The sequence below is a fragment of the Coenobita brevimanus genome, chromosome 78 (genome assembly GCF_032717465.1).
Source record: "Coenobita brevimanus isolate Jiangsu-jjx chromosome 78, ASM3271746v2, whole genome shotgun sequence".
Classification (NCBI taxonomy): Eukaryota; Metazoa; Arthropoda; class Malacostraca; order Decapoda; family Coenobitidae; genus Coenobita; species Coenobita brevimanus.
The window spans coordinates 8,245,517-8,265,511 of NC_137031.1; the positions used below are offsets into that span (position 1 = coordinate 8,245,517).

The 19,995-nt window shown below is 43.5% G+C and overlaps 1 protein-coding gene across 1 annotated transcript in view; it reads right to left on the reverse strand.

Moving 5' to 3' along the window:
• Positions 1 to 19,995, reverse strand: part of LOC145408687 (hemicentin-1-like) — a 416,603-nt gene that overhangs the window by 395,851 nt on the left and 757 nt on the right. The window contains exon 3 of the mRNA XM_080279363.1: positions 19,849 to 19,983. Coding sequence (XP_080135489.1) covers positions 19,849 to 19,983 — 135 coding nt within the window. The remainder of the gene's footprint in view (positions 1 to 19,848; positions 19,984 to 19,995) is intronic.

Sequence of the window (19,995 nt, forward strand, 5' to 3'; positions counted from 1 at the left end):
CTTTGTCTCATGCTCTGACACTTCAGTCTGGACATCCAGGGGTCCCCTCAGTTCTGCGCGGTGCCCAGTTACGTCACACAATCGTTCTGATGACTCAGGCAGATACTCATGATGTAACACATCAGGTGTCACAAGAGTCTGCTAAGAGGCTGAATCAATCACCAGGGAACACTTCTTGCTGTCTATTGTTCCATCTACTCAGACACTGTCGATCACAGTTTTCATTTTCTTATTGGTGGGGCTACTTGGGCAAAGCTGGCTGGAGGCTGCTCCTTATCGCCAGCCTCCACTAGTTTTGCACTTCCTTCTTGTCTTCTGCAGCCTTCTTCTCATCCTCCTTTTTCTTCTTTGGACACTCAGAACTGAAGTGTCCCACCTAACTACATGTCCAACACCCTTTTGTTACAATAGTAGATTTCCTTGCACTGCTCTGTTTTTGCTCCTTCTTCCATTTGTACCAATCCTCCTTCTTGTGTCCCAGCTTCCCACAGAACCAGCAACATCCTCCGGTCTTCTCCTGTTCCCTCTTCTAATTGTAGCAGTCTTCTTGCCTATGTCCTGGCTTTTCACATTACCAGCAACTTCCTTCAATTTTTTTCACTTCATGTACCTGCCCCTTTCTTACCTTGAATCCTGCACTACGACCTGCCTGAAAGGTGGATGTGCTGGACCTGACGTAGGACCCAAATTCAAGACCCCTGGCCAGTGCTTCTTGCAGTTGTGCCTGCTTCACTAACACTTTCAACTCAGCGCAATCAAGAGCATCGATGAACTGGTCCCTCAGAAGAATAGCCAACAGGTTAGGTGCTGCTCCAGGATATGCCTTGTATGCCATATTGTCCAGGTCAAGAGTAAGCTGCTGTAGGGATTCGCCTTGAGCCTGTACATGGCTCCAGAATCTTGTTCTGTAAATCTCAGTGTGGTACATGGTCACGTGTCTGCCCCCAGTACATCTACTAAGGACTTACAACTGTTCCTCTCCTCTACTGAAATTTGACCCAGACTTTCCATTGCAGCACAAGTGAGGCTAGGAGCCAAGTGCACAGACCTCTGCCTATCATCCCAACCATTCTGATCAGCAAGTAGCTCAAACTCCACGTGGTAAGCTACCCAAGATTGTCTACCATCAAATTCCTGAGGATTCTTCTTAATTGGACCTCCATTATAGCCATGCTTTTCACTGGTTTGGGGCCTAAAACTGGGGCATCATGATTAAGGCCATGACATAAAATTTCTACATTTTGATTATTCAGCCCCGTAATGCTGCCTTTAGATAATTGGGATCTATCAAGATTCACCATATGCTGTCCATCCTTTTCGTACATCCTCCTTCTACACTAACCTAAGGCTCAGGAGTGCAGTATTTCTCTATAGCCTGAATTTTCCCATTAATTATCTTCACATGGTCGACTATATGCTTCAACTGGTTATGTACATGCCGTCTGGAATTTGTCACTATTCCTTTACTAATCTTCAGCTAATTGTCTACATGCTATCTGCACTCCATCACATTATTCTGTGACTGTAGTTGTAAATTCTCGATGGAGCAACGGTTACAACAGTCACCGGCTCGGAGACATCCAAAACATGCCAGAGTTTACTTACACTGCATAACACTCTAAATTATTTGGCATTCAAACTGAGATAAAATTACATAATTTAACAATCACATAAATTTTTTTTTATGCGAGGAAGAAGGAACCAATGGCCATGAGCCCTCAATAAGAGTTCCCTCCTAGAGAAAAACAAAATACAAGAGAGAGCCAAATTCAAGATCCATTCATTTCGAGATGCCTTGACACACTGCATTTGAAAGACTGGAGATCACAGGCAGCAGGAAATACAGACATAAGGAGACAGTTCCAGAGTTGACCTGTTGCATAAATGAAGGACTGTGAGTAACGGTTAACTCTTGCATTAGAGAGTTGGACAGAAAAGAGATGACAGTTTGCTGCTAGACGGGTGCTACACGCCCGTCGTAGAGGTGGAGGAATGCATGCAGACAGTTCAGAGGAGCAGTGACCATTAAAGTAGCGATAGAAAAGAGATAAAGATGCAACAGTGCAGCGAAGAGACAAAGGTTGAATGGAGTCAGTAAGAGGGGGAAAGTTAATGAGACAAAAAGCCTTTGACTTCACCATATTGAGAAGAGCTGTATGTAGGGAGCCTCCCCACACATGAAAGTTGTACTCCACACAGGGGCAGATAAAACCCCTATATAGAGTCAACAATTGTGCAGGGGTAAAGAAAGAACGGAGTCGGCTTAGCACACCCAATCTCTTGGAAGCAGATTTTACAAGAGATGTTATATGATCTTTCCAAGATAAGTCCCAAGTAAATGAAACCCCAAGCATGTTCAAGGATGATGCAGGATTAAGCTGAATATTATTAAACATTAGTGGGTATACCTGTGGAAATTTTACTGGGTTGATAGGTGTAAGAACTGAGTCTTTGAAGCATTAAAAACAACAAGATTATTTTTACTCCAGTCAGAGATACGAGCTAAGTCAGACATTAGGTGTGCCATAGCCTCATCCCTTGTTTGTTGAAGTAACTGTTGAGATGGGCGTTGTGGGAACCGAATGGAAAGATGAAGGGTGGAGTCATCAGTGTATGAGTGGATATGGTTAGATGTACAGCTTAGAAGGTCATTGATGAATAAAAGGAAGAGAGTTGGTGATAGGACAGAGCCCTGAGGAACACCACTGTTGATAGATCTAGGAGAAGAACGATGGCCGTCTGCACCAGCGGCTATAGAATGACCAGAAAGGAAGCTAGCGATGAAGGCACAGATAGAAGGATAGAAACTGTAAGAGGGCAGTTTGGAAATTTTAGATTTATGCCAGACTCGATCGAAAGCCTTTGAGATCTCAAGTGGAATGACAAAGCTTTCGCCAAAGTCCCGAAAGGAGGATGACCAGGAGTCTGAATGGTAGGTGAGAAGATCGTCAGTGGAGCGTCCCTGACGGAACCTGTACTGATGATCAGAAAGAAGGTTGTGATAGGAAAGATGCCTTAAAATTTTTCTATTGAGAATTGACTCGAAAACTGTTGAAATACAGGACGTTAAAGCAATTGGACGATAGTTGGAGGGTTGGGAGTGGTCACCCTTCTTTGGGACTGGCTGAATGAGAGCAAACTTCCAGCAAGAAGGAAAGGTACAAGTTGATAGACAAAGGTGAAAGGGTTTGCCTAGGCAGGGTGTAAGCACAGAAGCACAGTTCTTGAGAACAACAGGAGGGACTCAATCAGGCCCATATGCCTTGTTAGTATTGAGGCCAGTGATGGCAGAAAATACATCACCTGAAGAAATTTTAATGTCAGCCATGAGGAAGTCAGAGGCGGGAAGTGGTGGAGGAACAGCACTGGAATCGTCTAAGGTGGAATTGGAGGAGAAAGTCTATGCGAAGAGATCTGCTTTATCAGTAGAAGAAATAGCTACAGAACCATCAGAGTAGAAAAGAGGAGGGAAGGATGATGAGGTAAAGTTGTTAGAAAGGTTTTTGGCAAGGTGCCAGAAGGAGCGGGAAGAATTTGAGTTGGAGAGTTGAGAGCATTTAGTACGGATGAAATTATTTTTAGTAGAGTGAAGAACAGACTTAGCACGAATCCGGGCAGAAATGTAAAGATGATGTGATTCAGGGGTGGGTTGGCTCCGGTACCTTTTGTAGGCCCTCTCCTTGTTGCGGACAGCATTAGAACAAGCGTGATTAAACCAAGGCTTTCTTGCGTTAGTCAAAGGATATCAGAAAGAAATGTATGCTTCCATGCCCGAGAGAATAACCTCCATAATGCGCAAGGCACACTCAGATGGCTCCCGGCCATGGAAGTAATAATCATTCCACAGGCGACGTTTCCCTGGAGGGTCCACAGGCCATACCGGAGTGATAGGACAGGTTAAGGTGATAGGGTTGTGATCGGAGGAGCCCAATAGAGAGAAAAGATTAACAGTGTAAGCAGAAGGATTAGTTGTAAGGAAGAGGTCAAGTATGTTGGAGCTCTCTCCAAGGCAGTCTGGGATAGCGGTAGGGTGCTGTACAAGCTGCTCTAGGTCATTAAGGATAGAAAAGATGTAGGCTTGTTCACCAGGTGGATCAGTGAAAGGAGAGGAGAGCCAAAGGTGGTGGTGAACATTGAAATCTCCTAGAATGAAGATTTCAGAGAAAGGAGAAATGGACAGAATGTGTTCCACTGTAGAAGTAAGATAGTCGAAGAATTTTTGATAGTCAGTAGAATTAGGGGATAAGTAAACAGCACAGATATATTTAGTAAGAGAATGACAGGAAAGCCGAAGCCAGAGTGTAGAGTATTCAGAAGAATCGAGTTCAGGAACACGAGAGCAAGATAAGTCATTGCGTATATATACACAACAGCCACCTTTGGCGTTGAAATGAGTATAGAGAAAGTAGGAGGATACAGAAAAGGGTTTGCTGTCAGTTGCCTCAGACAGCTGAGTCTCAGTTAGAAAAAGAAGGTGAGGTTTAGAGGAGGAGAGGTGGTGTTCAACAGAGCGAGAGTTAGAGGAAAGGCCGTGAATGTTGCAGAAATGAAGAAGTAGAGTGTCAGACAGTGGTTCCAGGCACCTTGATTCGTCACCGGGAGAGAGACAGAAGGTGGGGGCATTTATGGTTCCCCCCCCTGGGGACTCCGAGGCTGGGTGATGAGACGCCATGATTTTTTCTTGAATTTTGGAAAAGGAAGTGTAGTGTGTACTGTGCATGTAGTTTGGTGTAGAGAGTTAGAGAAATTTGTGTTGGCGAGCATGCTGGCCTACTCTCTGTGTAACTGAGACACTAAAAAAGTTCAGCAAAGGGGGATGGTCATGAACTAGTCCTGAGGGCTGATGAAACGGGTGCTCCGGCACTCCCTGTCATCAGCTTTCCATCCACCTCGGGAGTACTGCCCTGCTCGACTGGTGCTACAGTCTACTGCTCACAAAAATAAATCATTATAGGGAAAAAAGTGCAAAATTTATGAGATAACTTTACAAAATACCTCTGGTCACAAACAGCAGGCTAACTAGCAACTCGACACGTCATGAAAAATTCGAGAATCATTGGGAATACTCCAGCATTACCTAACTAGCAAATCCCGGTTCTCAAAATATATTAGATTTCTCTTACTATAGTAAGAATTTCATAAAGCTCTAAGTGTCTGTTGTTATGAGATGTTTAGGAGTAAAGACTATACAGAAACCAGGGGCGAGTGAATACAACAACACTTTGATACATTTAATGGAACTGCTTCGAAACAGTCGAATTCTCTACCTCCCTCCCTGCGTGCCTACTTACGTTCCAGCCTACTTACTTTCCTTCTTACAGTGTCTCCCTACCTAGCTACTTTTCTACCTATTTCCCTGTCTGTCTGTTGCCTACATATCTACCTACCTACGTACTTAAACTGATTCCCTACCTTCTTCACTAATTTTCTACCTACCTCCGTACCTAGATATATCTCAACGAGTATGTACCTCCCTACTTACCTACCTACATAGATACCTACCTACTTCCCTACTCAAGTCCCTATTTATCTGCCTGCCAATCTACAGTACCTGCTTACCTACTTTCCTGCCATCCTACCACCCTGCTCACTTTCCTGCTTTCCTGCCATCCTACCACCCTACCTACCTCCCTGCCTGTCTACCTGCTTACCTGTCTACCTACCTAATTACCTGTCTACTTATCTACCTCCCCACCTCCCTCCCTACTTATCTACCTCTCTGCCTCCCGACCTACTTACTTTTCTAACTACCTGCCCCACCTGCCTACCTCCATCCCTCCCTAGCTACTTAACCTGCCTACCTACCTACTTGCCTAGCTACCTGCCTACTGTATTTCCCTAACAAACTCTCATAATATGTACTTACCCACGTACTTCCCTACTTCACCCCTTGCCTACCTAAGTTCTTGGCTACTTTTCTACGTGCTTCTCTCCCTACCAACCTTACTTTCTTCCTTCCTTTCTTCCTGCCTGCCTGCCTACGTACGTATGTACCTACCTACCTGCCGGGCCAACCACCTGACTCCCTACCTACCTCATTGCCTATCTCTTTGCCATGCTTCTTTCCTGTCGACCTACTTACCTACCTCCCTACCCACTTCACTATCTACCTATGTGCCTACCTACCTACTTCTCTACCTTCCTCACTACTTATCTCACCACTTGCCTGCACCACCTAATGAGTCAGCGACAAGGCCGAACTTAAAATCTGTTGCAATTAGCCAGTTTCTACTGGGTCGTGTAAAAACTTTGACAGGGATGTAAAGTAGGCTACCTGATGGGGTGAGGACCAGGAGGGAGATAGAAACAGTGAGGCCAGCGTGAGATTTATTCTAAGAGGTCCAGGCATGGGCACATTCTATCACTAGTGCGGCCTGAGTCAGACTGTCTGCCAAACCCCAGCCCCAGCTGCGGGCCAGTGGCGCGTGCAGGAGCGCCGCCTGGTGGGAAAAGTTCCCGCAAACACGAACTCCAACACTACCCCAGTTAGACACCAGTGATATGCCTATACTTTTGTAAAAGAAGATATTTTGCCACTGTACTCCACGAGCTGCTCTTAGCGTGTTAACGACTCCGACAAGGGCACACCAAGGGAGAAGAGGATTCATTTGACACCTAAATTGTCAAAAATCAATCTGTAATAATTGCAACCGTCAGAGCATGCACAGACGGATGGATGGATGGACAGAAAACTGCCATTCCACTTCAGTATGCAAGTCCTCGACTTTGTCAACAGAAATGCACTGGTCAGTACCATAGAACAAAATATGCCGTGGAATCATAGGCTAAGATATCAGAAAACAGGGCGAGAAAGTTCCTCCAAACATTAGGACGAGTTATAAAGTCAATAGACAACAGTCAACGGGTGTAAAGGTGGCTACAATGAGTCAGATAACATGCTGGGAAAGTAGATCAGGCTAAAGGCATTACAGAGTTTACCGGCCTCGGCATCTGCTGCCTGTTTTGTGACCTATCCCGCAAAAGGGGGGTGAGGGTGGAGTGTTTGCTGTAAATGTGTTTTGCATTATGCAGGTTGCCAGATTACTGGGTGGTGAAGCTAATTGGTCGTTCGGCATTAGTACACAAGATTCAATCCTCCCTGGCCTCTCTCAGAGAATCTGCCAGACAGTCGGCCTGAAAACAGGTAGGCAGATGTCAGGGGAGGTGAGGTTACCAGTAGCACTGGCAAACTCGCCAACCAAAGCAGGTGTGGCCAACATGGGCTGGAATCCAGAAAAAATGCAAGCCGTGAGTTGATTATGTGGGTCAGGTGGAGACCGGGGTAGAGTAAGGAGAAAGGAGAAGAGGCGAGACGAGGGGGTAAAGTGGTGCTGCAAAGAAGGAAGAGGGCTGCTAAGAAGTTGCTGATAATTAGACGTGAGATAAAAAAAAAAAAATGTCAAGGAAAGATATGATAGCATACACTTCACGCTGGGCTCTCCTGGCGCAGTCAGGGAGGCCATGTTAGTAGGGGATGACAGAAGAATCAGAATTAGTATACACAGTGCAAGCACCTCCCATTCGGTCATTAGTGAGGACAACCCCTGATATAAACTTCAGTAGGATGGGTAGGGTAGGTGCTGACTGATGAGTTAGGGCTTCAATGATGGGCAGTTGAGGAGGGATAGGTGGATGCTTAGCAGTATGGGCAGGTGTTTAATGAATATCAGGCGTTGTCCACGAACTTACAGGGGGGAGCAGAGAGTCAGCAGGGATGGGTGTGACAAGGTGAGCGCGGACACGGGCGGATCTCAGCCAGAGAGCTGGAGAGGAGAAAAAGAGTGGAGTGAATTTTTCACAACTAGGAGACCATGTCAGGGACACGAATGGATCGGACCTGTTCATGGTGATTAATGGCACCAAAGAACATCAACCAGTCAGGAGGAAAATGACAGAGCAGGGTACGGATATGAGGTCATGCAGAGCGTGATAAAACTGACAGCAAGCATATAAAAGTGGTCAGTAACTGGACACAAAGTAAGTTTAGTGAGCATGTTGAGTATTCTGGTCAACAGTGAAGGATGATAGATTTTATTTTTGAATATATCACAGGTTATCATAATATTGCTTTGAGAGCTCTACTTTCGATTAAGCCATATTTTGAAGAAAACAATGAATAGATAGATACACTACCATACACACGATAATAGTTTTGTTTGGGAATGACTTTAACTAAGACTTGCCTTGCTCTGGTTGTGCACAAATGTCTGTTTGACCTTCAGTGACTAGACAATTCTGCAGTGTGCTGGGACTGGTCACTCGTAGGTTTGCAGAACAGAATATCTTTCTATCTATCTCCAATTCTATCTGGCAATATCAGTGCTGGGCAGTGATTTCAAAGTATTATTGATAATGACCATGCAAAGGTATAAGGGCCTGATGGCATTAGTCCTGGCCCACCATGATATCAATTTATTGATGTTTATGGCCAAGTGAAGGTATCATGACCTGAGGACACCAGTACTGGGCCACTACAATATCAAGAAGAAGGTGGCAATGGCAGTGAGGATGTACAGAGTGTCCCGGGACTTGACGTACTAGCTTCAGGAGGCAATTCCATGGCTGATTGTGAGTAGCAAAAATATTACATAAATATGGACCAAATTCTCAGCCATTATGGAGCTACAATTACTGATGACTCTGTGGGATCCTTAGGAGGGAGGCCAATTCCGTCAGTATACTTCCCTGTGACTTGGTGTATTTTCTCCAGCATAATTCCCTCAGAATATTACCCTGTGAGTTGGTGATGTAACCCAGTATTTTACCCCAGCATTGCTCTTGTGCAACCCCACGTGCCTATTCCCAGATGTTATCCTATGAACCTCAGTGTTGTTGTTGGAGTTTATTTCTGTGTTTGGCAATTGCCTTTTAAGTTTTAACATTGGAGTAAAGGAGTACTTAACCTGAAGTGTCCCATCGACGTATGGGTACATCGCAACATTTTGTCATGGCTAGACCCGTTGACGTACCGGTACATTGCACAATTGCAAGGATCATAATTTGCACAATTTTCAAATCTCGCGCTTGATTTTTGGTACATAGGGTCAGGAGACCTTTCCCTACCTGCCACCAGGCGGGAACACTCGGCGACCCCACACGACCCTCGCTCACCCTCGCCTCGGTCACTCACCTGTTAGCAGTGACCCAGGTCAGACATGGCACACAGAGGTCTCTCAGAAGAGCAAATTGAAGCTGCACTGGACACCTTCACAGGGGACAGTGATTCGCCCCTCGATGACAAGGTGGCAGACTAGGATTATGTCCAACCAGAGGAGGAAGAAAGTAGCAGCAGTGATGAGGAAGTCCCGTCCCTGAGGAAGTGGCGCTACGTCACATGTCGTGCCACTAGAGAGGGCCAGCCTGCATCAAAACATCATGCAATCACCTCTCTGCAGCTCCTACGTGATGTGGAGCCCAAAACCGAGGACGAGGACGGAGCCGTGGGACGTGTTGCCATGTGGTATGGCTGCAAGATCACTCATAGTGGCCCCAAGCAGACAGCACGTTGTTCTATCAGGTATGGGCCTAGTGTTTTATTTCAGGAGGGCAGAAGTGACGTGGAGGGAGTGGGGAGTGAAACTGAAAGTGTAGGGGCCGTAATTGAAAGGGAGAGTGGCAGGAGTGAATCATCGCTCTCACGTGGTGGTGTGAGGAAGCGGAACGTATCACGTGGGACAGTGAGGGTGCATGGTGAATCACGTGGTGTGGTGATGGAGCAGGGAGGTAAGGAGAAGCCCCTCCGCACCATGTCTTATGCTCCCCAATATTCCAGGACTTCCTCCCCACAGCCCCCTGATGTTCCCCAAGACCGTAAGGGTAAAAGAAAGGGGAAGGGTAAAGGCTGAGGGTAAAGAGTGGGGAAGCCCTCCGCACTCATCCTCCCCAACCTCCCCCACCACCATCTCCTTCCCACCCCGATGAAGCCAACGATGGGGACGATGGGGGCGTGGGTAATGTGAGTTGGAATTGGGAAGATGGCAGTGATTTCTCTCCCATCATTCACCCTTTCACTGAGCAGGGGTGCACTGGCTGCACGGCTCCTGGGATTCACTGTGGCACCACCAGGCTGGATTTTTTCCACCTGTTCTTCGGTGAGGGTTTTGTGGAGCACATTGTGGAACAAACCAACTGTTTTGCTAGCAGCCAGCGCCGTGAGAGTGAATGACTGGGCACAAGGAGCAGGCATTCGATCATTTACGATTACCCTGTCTCCCTGGCAGAGATGTTTGTATTTTTTTGCCCTGGTATTTTTGATGGGTATTTTACATAGAAACAGAATTCCGTCATACTGAACTATGGACCCTCTCATGCAGACACCTATATTTGGCAAGATCATGAGCCATAATAGGTTTCAGCAAAATCTATGCTGCCTTCACTTTTCCAATGCTGATGATCCTGCCAATGCAAATGACACTGATAAGATGATGGGAATCAGGCTGGTTTTTGATCTCCTATGGCAAACATTCCGTTCCTCATTTTATCCCAATAGAGACCTTGTCATAGACGAGAGTCTCGTGTTGTGGAGAGGCAATATTTCTTTTCGCCAATATATACCTAGGAAAAGGCACCATTTTGGGTTAAAGATCTTTGTTATGTGTGACTGTAGGACTGGTTATGTGCAAGACATAGTCTTGTACACCGGTGCACAGACAGACATAATAGAAGATCGGAGTATTGGACTGTTTGGAGCAGTGGTAAAGACTGACTGAAGAGTACCTTCATCGAGGTCATGTCCTCTACCTGGATAAATGGTACACTAGCCCTCTTCTCGCTCATTATCTACACCTGCTTGACACGGGACTCTGTGGTACCGTCAAGGTGAACCGGCGTCACATGGTCAAGGTGGGGCGGAAACTAGCCAAAAATGAGGTGGTCTTCTTCAAGGCTAACAACATCCTAGCTACAGTGTGGAACCACAACAGAAAAGTCTGCCTCTTGTCTACGGTTCACCGCCCATTGATGCACCGTACAGAGTCCGTGGATTACCGCAGTGAAAGGAGGCGCCGCAGCTGGAAACCTGAGTGTGTGCTGGATTATAACAACAATATGCGGCAGGTGGACCAGTCTGACTCCATGATATACACTGTGGAGTGTGCCAGGACCACAATGAAGTGGTACAAAAAGCACTTCATTCACCTGCTTAATATAACTGCCCTCAATTGCCACCACCTGCACGCCATGACAACAGGAATGCAAGAAACCTTTGAAGGGTTTGTGAGGAAGCTTGGCCATGAGATCAGAGCCCAGTATGCGGTCGAGAGGACCCAACAACGCACACACACTGCCTGTACCGCCCAAAGTCTCCTGAGAATTTCCACCCACCATTTTGCCACTCCTATACCTCCCCAGCCAAATAGACCTAGGCCCCAACGCAGGTGTCATGTGTGTGATAACTCCCGTATGAGACCCACCACTCAGAGAAAAGACACCCGCTATAAGTGCATTGAGTGTAACGTGGGTCTCTGCATTCACCCTTGTTTCAGTGAATATCACGCCTTGATGCGCTACTAATATGGTGTGAATGTGATATGACGCTCATACTCAGGAAAATATGCGACATACAGATGCTCAGTGTAACTATAAGGCCCATAAATATGTGAATAGTCGTATCAAGTGAAAACGGGTGTAATGTAAGTGGAAAATTATTAGGTAAATGCATAAATATATTCCAAGTCGAAACATTCCTAGCGAGTATACTGTATAAAGATGTGATATTCTGACTCTCAGTGTAATAAAAAAGGTCCGTAAATATGTAAATAGTAGTATAAAGTGGAAACGGGTGTAATGTAAGTGGGGAAGTATACTGGAAGTGAAGAAATAAAATATAAGTTGAAACACGAGTTGTAGGCTAGCGAGTGTGCTTGCTACGTGAATATGTGCTAGCAATTCGCTAAATATCCTCGTAAGGAATGTCAATAGTTGAAAACACTTACATTGGTCAAAAAATGGTACTATGTCATGGAAACAATAATATGAATGTAAAAAAAAAAAAAAAGTACTGTAATGTATGTTGAGAGAAGAGTCATAGCGAGTGCGCTGAGTAGGCAAATACATGCGCAATCATTATGCTAAATATCATCGTAATGAATGTAAACAGCTGAAAACATTTACATAAAGTAAAAAATGGTAAAATGTAATTGAAACAGTATTATGCAAGTAGAAAAAATGATGTTTCCTGAAACAAGAAACTTAGCAACTATATACCGTGTAACTAAATGTGACCAAACTCGCTATGCTCACGCAATGGAACAATGCTTTTTTTCCCCATATATCTCATTGAAAACCATTATATTGCTGTTGTGATTGTTTATTAGTTCCAAATCAATAAATGTAGATGTGTTCTTTGTTGTCTCTCCCAAAATTACTTACCATAAAAAACGTGAGAGCCTGGCAGGTCAGTGGCAGAATACGATACCTGACGGGGAGGCTCACCTTTTCTGACCACTTATGGACCCCGGTAAACTCTTTCTTGGTGATTTTCCTTTGTTCTCAACAAAACAGTTGTTTTAGCCTTTTTTTCTTTTTTTTTCCAAAAATAGCTCGGGATTGGGGGGTATCGAAGGGGGGAAATCGGTCGGGACGTGACGGGTTAATAGTCATCATATCCGTCACTCCCCAACCCCCCACTTTGTGAACCTGCACAGTGTATTGATTGGTGATTTTCTGCATTAAATACATTACCTTTTAGTGCAGGTTTCCATGTATCCCACTTTGATAATTATTTCCCTAATTTAATCCTCCTTTACTACTCAGAAGATACTATTGGCAATGTGTGAACCTGATAAAGTATAAGAATATGGCTTGGGTCAGCCAGTTGGTACACCTGCATCCAGTGACGTATGCACACATTTGTCGTGTCTAGGAGGGTGAATGAATGGGTTGCCAATCACTGTTTAAAACTGATACGTAGCTATGAATCATGTATTAGAAGACTCTAGTAAAAATAACCATAGGTATGAGTGTTTTTCATTATTATCATAGCTCATATCACTGAAAGATAAACTTCAACTGCAATGATAACCAAATGATATAAAAGAGACTTCCGTATCATAGACTGATCTAGCCGGTGCTCACACACCTTAAAATTGCCCCTGTCTTGCCGTGCCACATGGTGGAGCACACTCTTCGTCAATGATTTATTTGATACAAAAATCAAATTATTTCCATGAACTGCATGCTGGCATTTTCTGCTTGTAAAATTAATAAATAATACGAAGATGTGGTTACTGGCTGCTACTGACTTCATAAAACATAATCTTTTCTTTCCATTCTGCCAACTCTTTCATTGCTGGAAACTCACTCCCATCTTCCCCTCCCCCCATTCCCTCCCTTGAACCCTCTACCTCTCTCACCCTCCTCTTCCCCCCCTCTAAACAGCCTCTACCCCGCCCCCCCCATCTTTTGATTAACGGAGGTGGAGGTCAGAGTCTGACCTCCTTACTTCTTAAACACACAGTGGTTATCTGCCTACATGACCCTTCTGTGGTGGATAAGCCATTCCTGTTGACAGTCTCTCTCTCAGACCGCCTCACATCAGATCTTACCCGAACTGTGCCTCGCCAGTTCGTAGTGCCACAGGGCATTCTGGGGGCAGGCGAGGATAGTGTGGAAGTCACTCACCTCCAAGTCGCTGTCTCTATGATATGTATTAGCTTACGTGCATAATATGATAAATATAATACACTGGATGTGATGAGAGTTCAGCCAAAGTTTGTATTGATATGGTTAAATGAAAGAGAAGAAAAAAAGAAATCTTGTTTTCATTGGAGGGAAAAGGCGTCGCACTGGTGTATTAGTATGACCTATATATTCATTCTGCAGTAATTGTAATATACTGGTTATGATGACATTTCAACCTTATATTTCATTCATGACTCATACCTGTAACAACATTCATTAGCAACGCTGTTTTATCAGATCGATCTAGACTGTGTATGACTTTTGCTTGTCGTAATCTGTCGCAGCTATTTCCTACCGGAAAGAGACGCATCATCTACAGACGGTAACGAGAGCCTCCCACTTATGTTCCACCTCTCCGTGGCTCATAGCTGCGTGGAGCAATTTCCAAAAGAGTCCTATCCAAAGCACCCCAGTTGACGTGGGACTAATATCTCTGTGGTCTAGAACGACAGTTGGAGATTTAGCCTCCATTCTCGAGCTGGGGATCGAATCTTTTCAAGAGCTGAAGCGTTCGACTGTATAAAAGGAAACCAGGATAGGTGTTGATTATATGTGCATGATTATGATAAGTAGTTCATTGTTTTATACGTTTGGATTACAGATGATCCTGTACAACACATACAGAGGCATATTGGCTAATCCTATCTCCAGGCCAAATGGGCCATTATCATGAACAGCGGCAGGAGCAGCCTATAGCGGACTACTGCAAACAGAAGGGCTCTCCTTACTGTAACCTACTGATTGTGTGTGTGTGTGTGCGTGTGTGTGTGTGTGTGTGTGTGTGTGTGACTCAGAACAAAGGGTTAAGAGCCCATTCCCTGAGGCCAAGCAGTCTTCCTGTAAACCATTCACCTCCATATGACACCATTTCGGCACTAACACCCACCGTCCACTTTAGGATGTTTCGTACTGGTCCATTAGTATTAGTTTGGGTGTTTTTGTGACATGTCAGCAGGTCTTATGGTAAATCATTCAAGTCTGTTTTTAACTAAATTCCTACCCATATACTGCTCCCTGACCCAACCAAGATACAAACCTGCGTCCATTGGAACAGCAGACCTATCTGCTTTGCCACCACCTCCCTCATTCAGTCCTTAGTAAACAGATGTTATTCATTTCCCTACCAAGTTCTCCCGTTTCTTCCTCTCATTTCATCTGCAGGTTTCAACACCGACCTTCCATTTGTTCACTTAAAAAAAAAAAGTCGATTTAACCCTTATAATCCTGATAACTATATCGCTCACTGTTTGTGTTAATTCCATTCCATCATATACAGATTAGCAGTAGAATAAATTTATAGAGGGTATGTATAACCGCATGACACCATACCAATATTATAATTATGAGGCAATGTATTTTTTACTAAAAGATGTAAAAATTCTGTTGATTTTCCCACCATGTTTGTTAATACTGTAAAACATTCATCCACCATTGATGGATGATAACAGTTTTCGTGTGCCATTTTTATCTGACAATACCTTGTATTGATATTAACCCTCTCCTTCACAAGTACAGATAGATTAAGTATCTGCATAGATAAAATTAATTAATGACAATACTTTAACCTAGAAAATAAATTTCACATTATGCAGCCTAACTTCATATGAACATCATGACCGTGTAGGAGAAACAGTAATTATAAGTTATCTAACAAGGTAAAATCAGTGCTTTCTAAGTCTGCTGTAGACACCTTGTTTACGAATATAACATACAAACTATAAACCATTATGTATCTAATATTTAGTCTATGCATCATTTGCAACAATCACAGCCTGCTGTGTCGTTCGTTCCCCTTCTTCCCTTTTCTATACCATGTTGCCCCAGAGGCTTTTGATGAGGCTCATATCACAACCCCGACTAGTCAAGACCAGTAGTTCCAGGTTGGGGTATTACCATCGCTGGGAGATATGGAATATGTGCACAGGACATTTGTCATGGGCAAACAGTGTCCACACGGGAAAATGGTAGTCCTGCTCAAGGAGAGAAGGCAGAAATTTCTCATTAAGAATTTCAAGGTACTTTGTTGTTGTAAAGGGTTTGTCAGTGGGAGAGAGACAACCCATCCCATAGAGACATACCATCCCCACACGTTACGCAAGACATGCCCACTACTTTTTTTTTTCTTTTAAGATGTTTTGACCGTTGTGTGTGTTACTGGGAAAATAGGGCTAGTGCCATTTAGTGTGTTGTTACACTCGTGCATGTTACGCAAGGGGGTATGTGCTTAGTTAATTTTGGTTCACCTGTCAGTCCTTACATTTGTGACAATATTATGGAAATCCTACTGAACAAAATATCATAAATTGTTGAATTATGGCAGAACAAAGTCATATCTCAGGTGCATGGGCAATTGCCTTTTTTCTTTTAGCCAGATACAGACCAAATGTGGTAATAAAGTTGAGGATGAGCATAGGATGAAACGAATAATAATTTGGGACCGTTGGACAGAGGTAATGGCTATGATTCGGTCCTTTGTCTCAGCTAGCTACTCGATTTGGTCGGAGCCTGAGAGGGGCTAAGATCAGACAAGGATGAAGTGAATGTATTTCGAGGACAACAGTAAAGGTCAGTATCATAAATAAGGTCAATCTAGACATCTCTAATCAAATTCGTACAAATATTCGTCGAATGGCTGAGGGTCCATACATACGAGTATAGTAACTGGATTTTACGATACTCAATAGAAGGTAAAGGTTACAGGATAGGTTCAAAAGTTACGACCACGGACAAATTGTGTGGCACGCACGTTGTACTCTGAGCTCTCTTTACTGTTTACTTTGAAACCAACTTTGCATGAATATGGAATATGTTCTGACTTACTTAAGTGGAACACACTCATATTTACTTGCATAAAAACAGGCATGTGTGATACGTTTTCCAATATTAAACCTGCTGTTATTCTTCTCCAGCAATGTGTCTTCCTGCATAATGTTGAATAGAATGATTTTTGTCGGTGAATGCAACACAAGCCCAGTAAATAAGATCTTCTTGCATATGGTTCTCTGCGAATCTACATCTTCCCTTACAATGCCTAGGTATTAGTTGTTGTTTTTTGGCCAGTGTCCTGTGGAGAATACCATCGACAACTCGCACAGTCTGAACAGTCACTTCTAGCTGTAGTTGTTCTCATATGGCTGCCGTGTTGGTAAAATGATTATTTCTGCAGCTCCTCGTATCTGTCGATCATCTTTGGCCGTGGCCTTCCATGGTGGTCATATCCTTGGTTTGTTATTCAGGCTTCCACATCATACCCAACATGTCAGCCATAAAGAAACAATTGTCTTTGATATTCCTGGGGTGTTGCCAATCTCCCTTACAGACTTTCCACTTTCTCGCATGCCAGCAGGACGACAGTATCTTCCTGCTAGTTCATAATTTATATCTCTGCTCTGCTAGGTTTGTGATAAATATTGGCAACATCCTAAAAATGTAATACAAACAACTTCAAACGACCATTAACCATAAAAGAATACCCATCAAAGAAGCAGCGACTAATAAGTTAGTGGCTTCCCCGTTATCCCCGCTTCCCCTTGGAGCGCCCTGAGGCATTACGGACTGGTGACACACAGCTAGGGTAAGATCTGTGGTGAATTGGCCTGGCTGACGAGGGAGAGAGAGAGAGAGAGAGAGAGAGAGAGACTGTCAATGGGAATGGCTTAATGACAGCACTGGGGTTATTGAGTCAGATAACCACTATAGGTGTAAGATGTTAGAAAAGTATATTCTACGTCCTTACTCCCTGAGCCAGGTGGTGAGGGGTAGAGGAACTGGCTATTCAGAGAGAGGAGGGGAGAGTGAGAGAGGTAAGGGGTTCAAGGAAGGGAATGGGGGGAGGGGAAGATGGGAGTGAGTTTCCAGCAATGAAAGAGTTGGCAGAATGGGAAGAGAGGATTATGTTTCATGAAGACAGTAGCAGCCAATAACATCGTAGTATGACTGATTAGTTTTACAAACAGAAAATGTCAGTATGCAGTTCATGGAAATATTGATTGTTATATCAATAAATCATTGACGAAGAGTGTGCTCCACCATTTGACAAGGCAAGACAGGAATAATTTTAAGGTGTGTGAGCACGGACTAAATTAGTCTGTGATACGGAAATCTCTTTATATCATTTGGTTATCATTGCAGTTGAAGTTTATCTATCAACGGATTTAGCTATGACAATAATGAAAAACACTCATACCGATGGTTATTTTTACTAGAGACTTCTAATATATGATTCGTAGCTACGTATCAGTTTTAAACAGTGATTGGCAACCCATTCATTCACCCTCCTAGGCACGACAAATGTGTGAAATACATCACGGGCTGCAAGTGTACCAACTGCCTGACCCAAGCCATACTCTTATACTGTATCAGGTTCATATGTTGTCAATACCGGTAGTACTTATGTGCAGAGTCAATTATTTAGTGGTGTTTTGTGCCTGTCCGGAGTCGTAACACTATATATATATATATATATATATATATATATATATATATATATATATATATATATATATATATATATATATATATATATATATATGTGTGTGTGTGTGTGTGTGTGTGTGTGTGTGTGTGTGTGTATCTGCCTGCTATTAAGTGTCCTCATGTGCACTTCTGTGTGTTTATGTATGAGAGAGAGAGAGAGAGAGAGAGAGAGAGAGAGAGAGAGAGAGAGAGAGAGAGAGAGAGAGAGAGACTTAAGAAGATTTCTCACTTAATAAGCCTCTCCGTGCAGCTTAAACTGAGAATATCTTCACAGAGAAAGGCAAAGCTGCAAGGTTTCTCGGAAATGGAGAGAGAGAGAGAGAGAGAGAGAGAGATTTTTTTTCTTTAGGCAAGACGTTTTCACTGACAGAAATAGATGAGATACAGCTACTTGTGTTAGAAAAGGTAGCCAGTGTTAGAAACAGTCATATTTATGCAAAAAGGTGACAGCTTGCAAAATTCGTTCCTGAAAATAGACACAAACAACATTCATTCATTTAAAGAAGCCCAGATCCATAACGTTTAAAATAATGGTCATCATAAAAGCAGTGGGACTGATGAGCTGAGCAAGAGTCACAAAGATGACAAGTTATGTACAATCGCTATAAATAGTATCAACGTATTTGTGTTGAAATATTTGATATTCACATGTATGATTCTAATAAAGTGAGTCATGAAACTCTCGTCACCTGAGTTTTGAAAGCCATTGATCACTGAACCATATATCTTAAGGAAGTGAGTTTTTATATCCAAAGTTCTGCAGTCTTCATCAAAAGTCCTGTTGTCTCTCCTGTTTCTCTTTCCACGGACTTTGACAATCAGTGTGTTGAATCCGCAGCAACCAATACTGATCTGTAATTAAATATGGTCATTATTGTCAGTTGCTGCAAATTCACCACATTGATTTGCACAGCTCGTGGAGAGAAAAACGGGATGGGCGACAAGACTTTTGAGCACATAGGAGACTGAGAGCACATGTTAACTCTTACCCTTGATAATTAGAGAGATGGTGTATAAGAAAGTCTCTAATGCCAAAAAATGTCCTTTTACTCAAAGTAAACTTCCATTTAACTGCAGTGGGTACCCAGACATTGCTGTCGTCATTATATGCTCGATAATCGTTTTGGGGTGAGCTGGGTGGAGGGCAGCAAAACGGCGGGGGACAGGGTGACATGGAGGCGAATTGTTTGTGGCCATCCCTTACTGGAACAAGGCATCTGGCTATAGACAGATGGAGAATCTTTACGTAGAATTACCCTTATCTTAGATGTAATCAGGAACGAAAGATGTGACTCAATTTGCATCACAGTGCATTGTCATTTTAACAAGTTTGATTGCATTATTTTTCAGCACTGGGTTAAATTAATATTCTCACTGAGCACTGGTAGGTCTTCTTGTCATCCACTGACGATTTTATTCAACTTAGAAGACTATTCTAATTGAAAATGTTCGATGTACGTGAGGGCGATATGAAGCAACAAAAGAACGTGAGAAGGTAGGATGCATATGACAATCGGGGAGGAAGCAAAAATATTAAAAGTAGGACACAACGCTGGAGAGTAGTTGTCAGTGAACTTTTATACGCGATGGTAAGTTATCCCTATTACTCCGTCTGTAACCATTTTTTTCTCATCTTTACCAACATATGAACCATTGTACCTCTATAAGTGTACGTATAACTCCTAACTGTACCTGTATACTGGTGTGACTGAGGCATTCTTGTACCACAGGACAAGTAATACGGGATCTTCTGGATTATGTGATGTAATATGGCAGGGGAGATGAGCTGTGGACCCTCTCATTGCCGTTACTGCCACGAGGGTGCCTGGAACGAGGAAA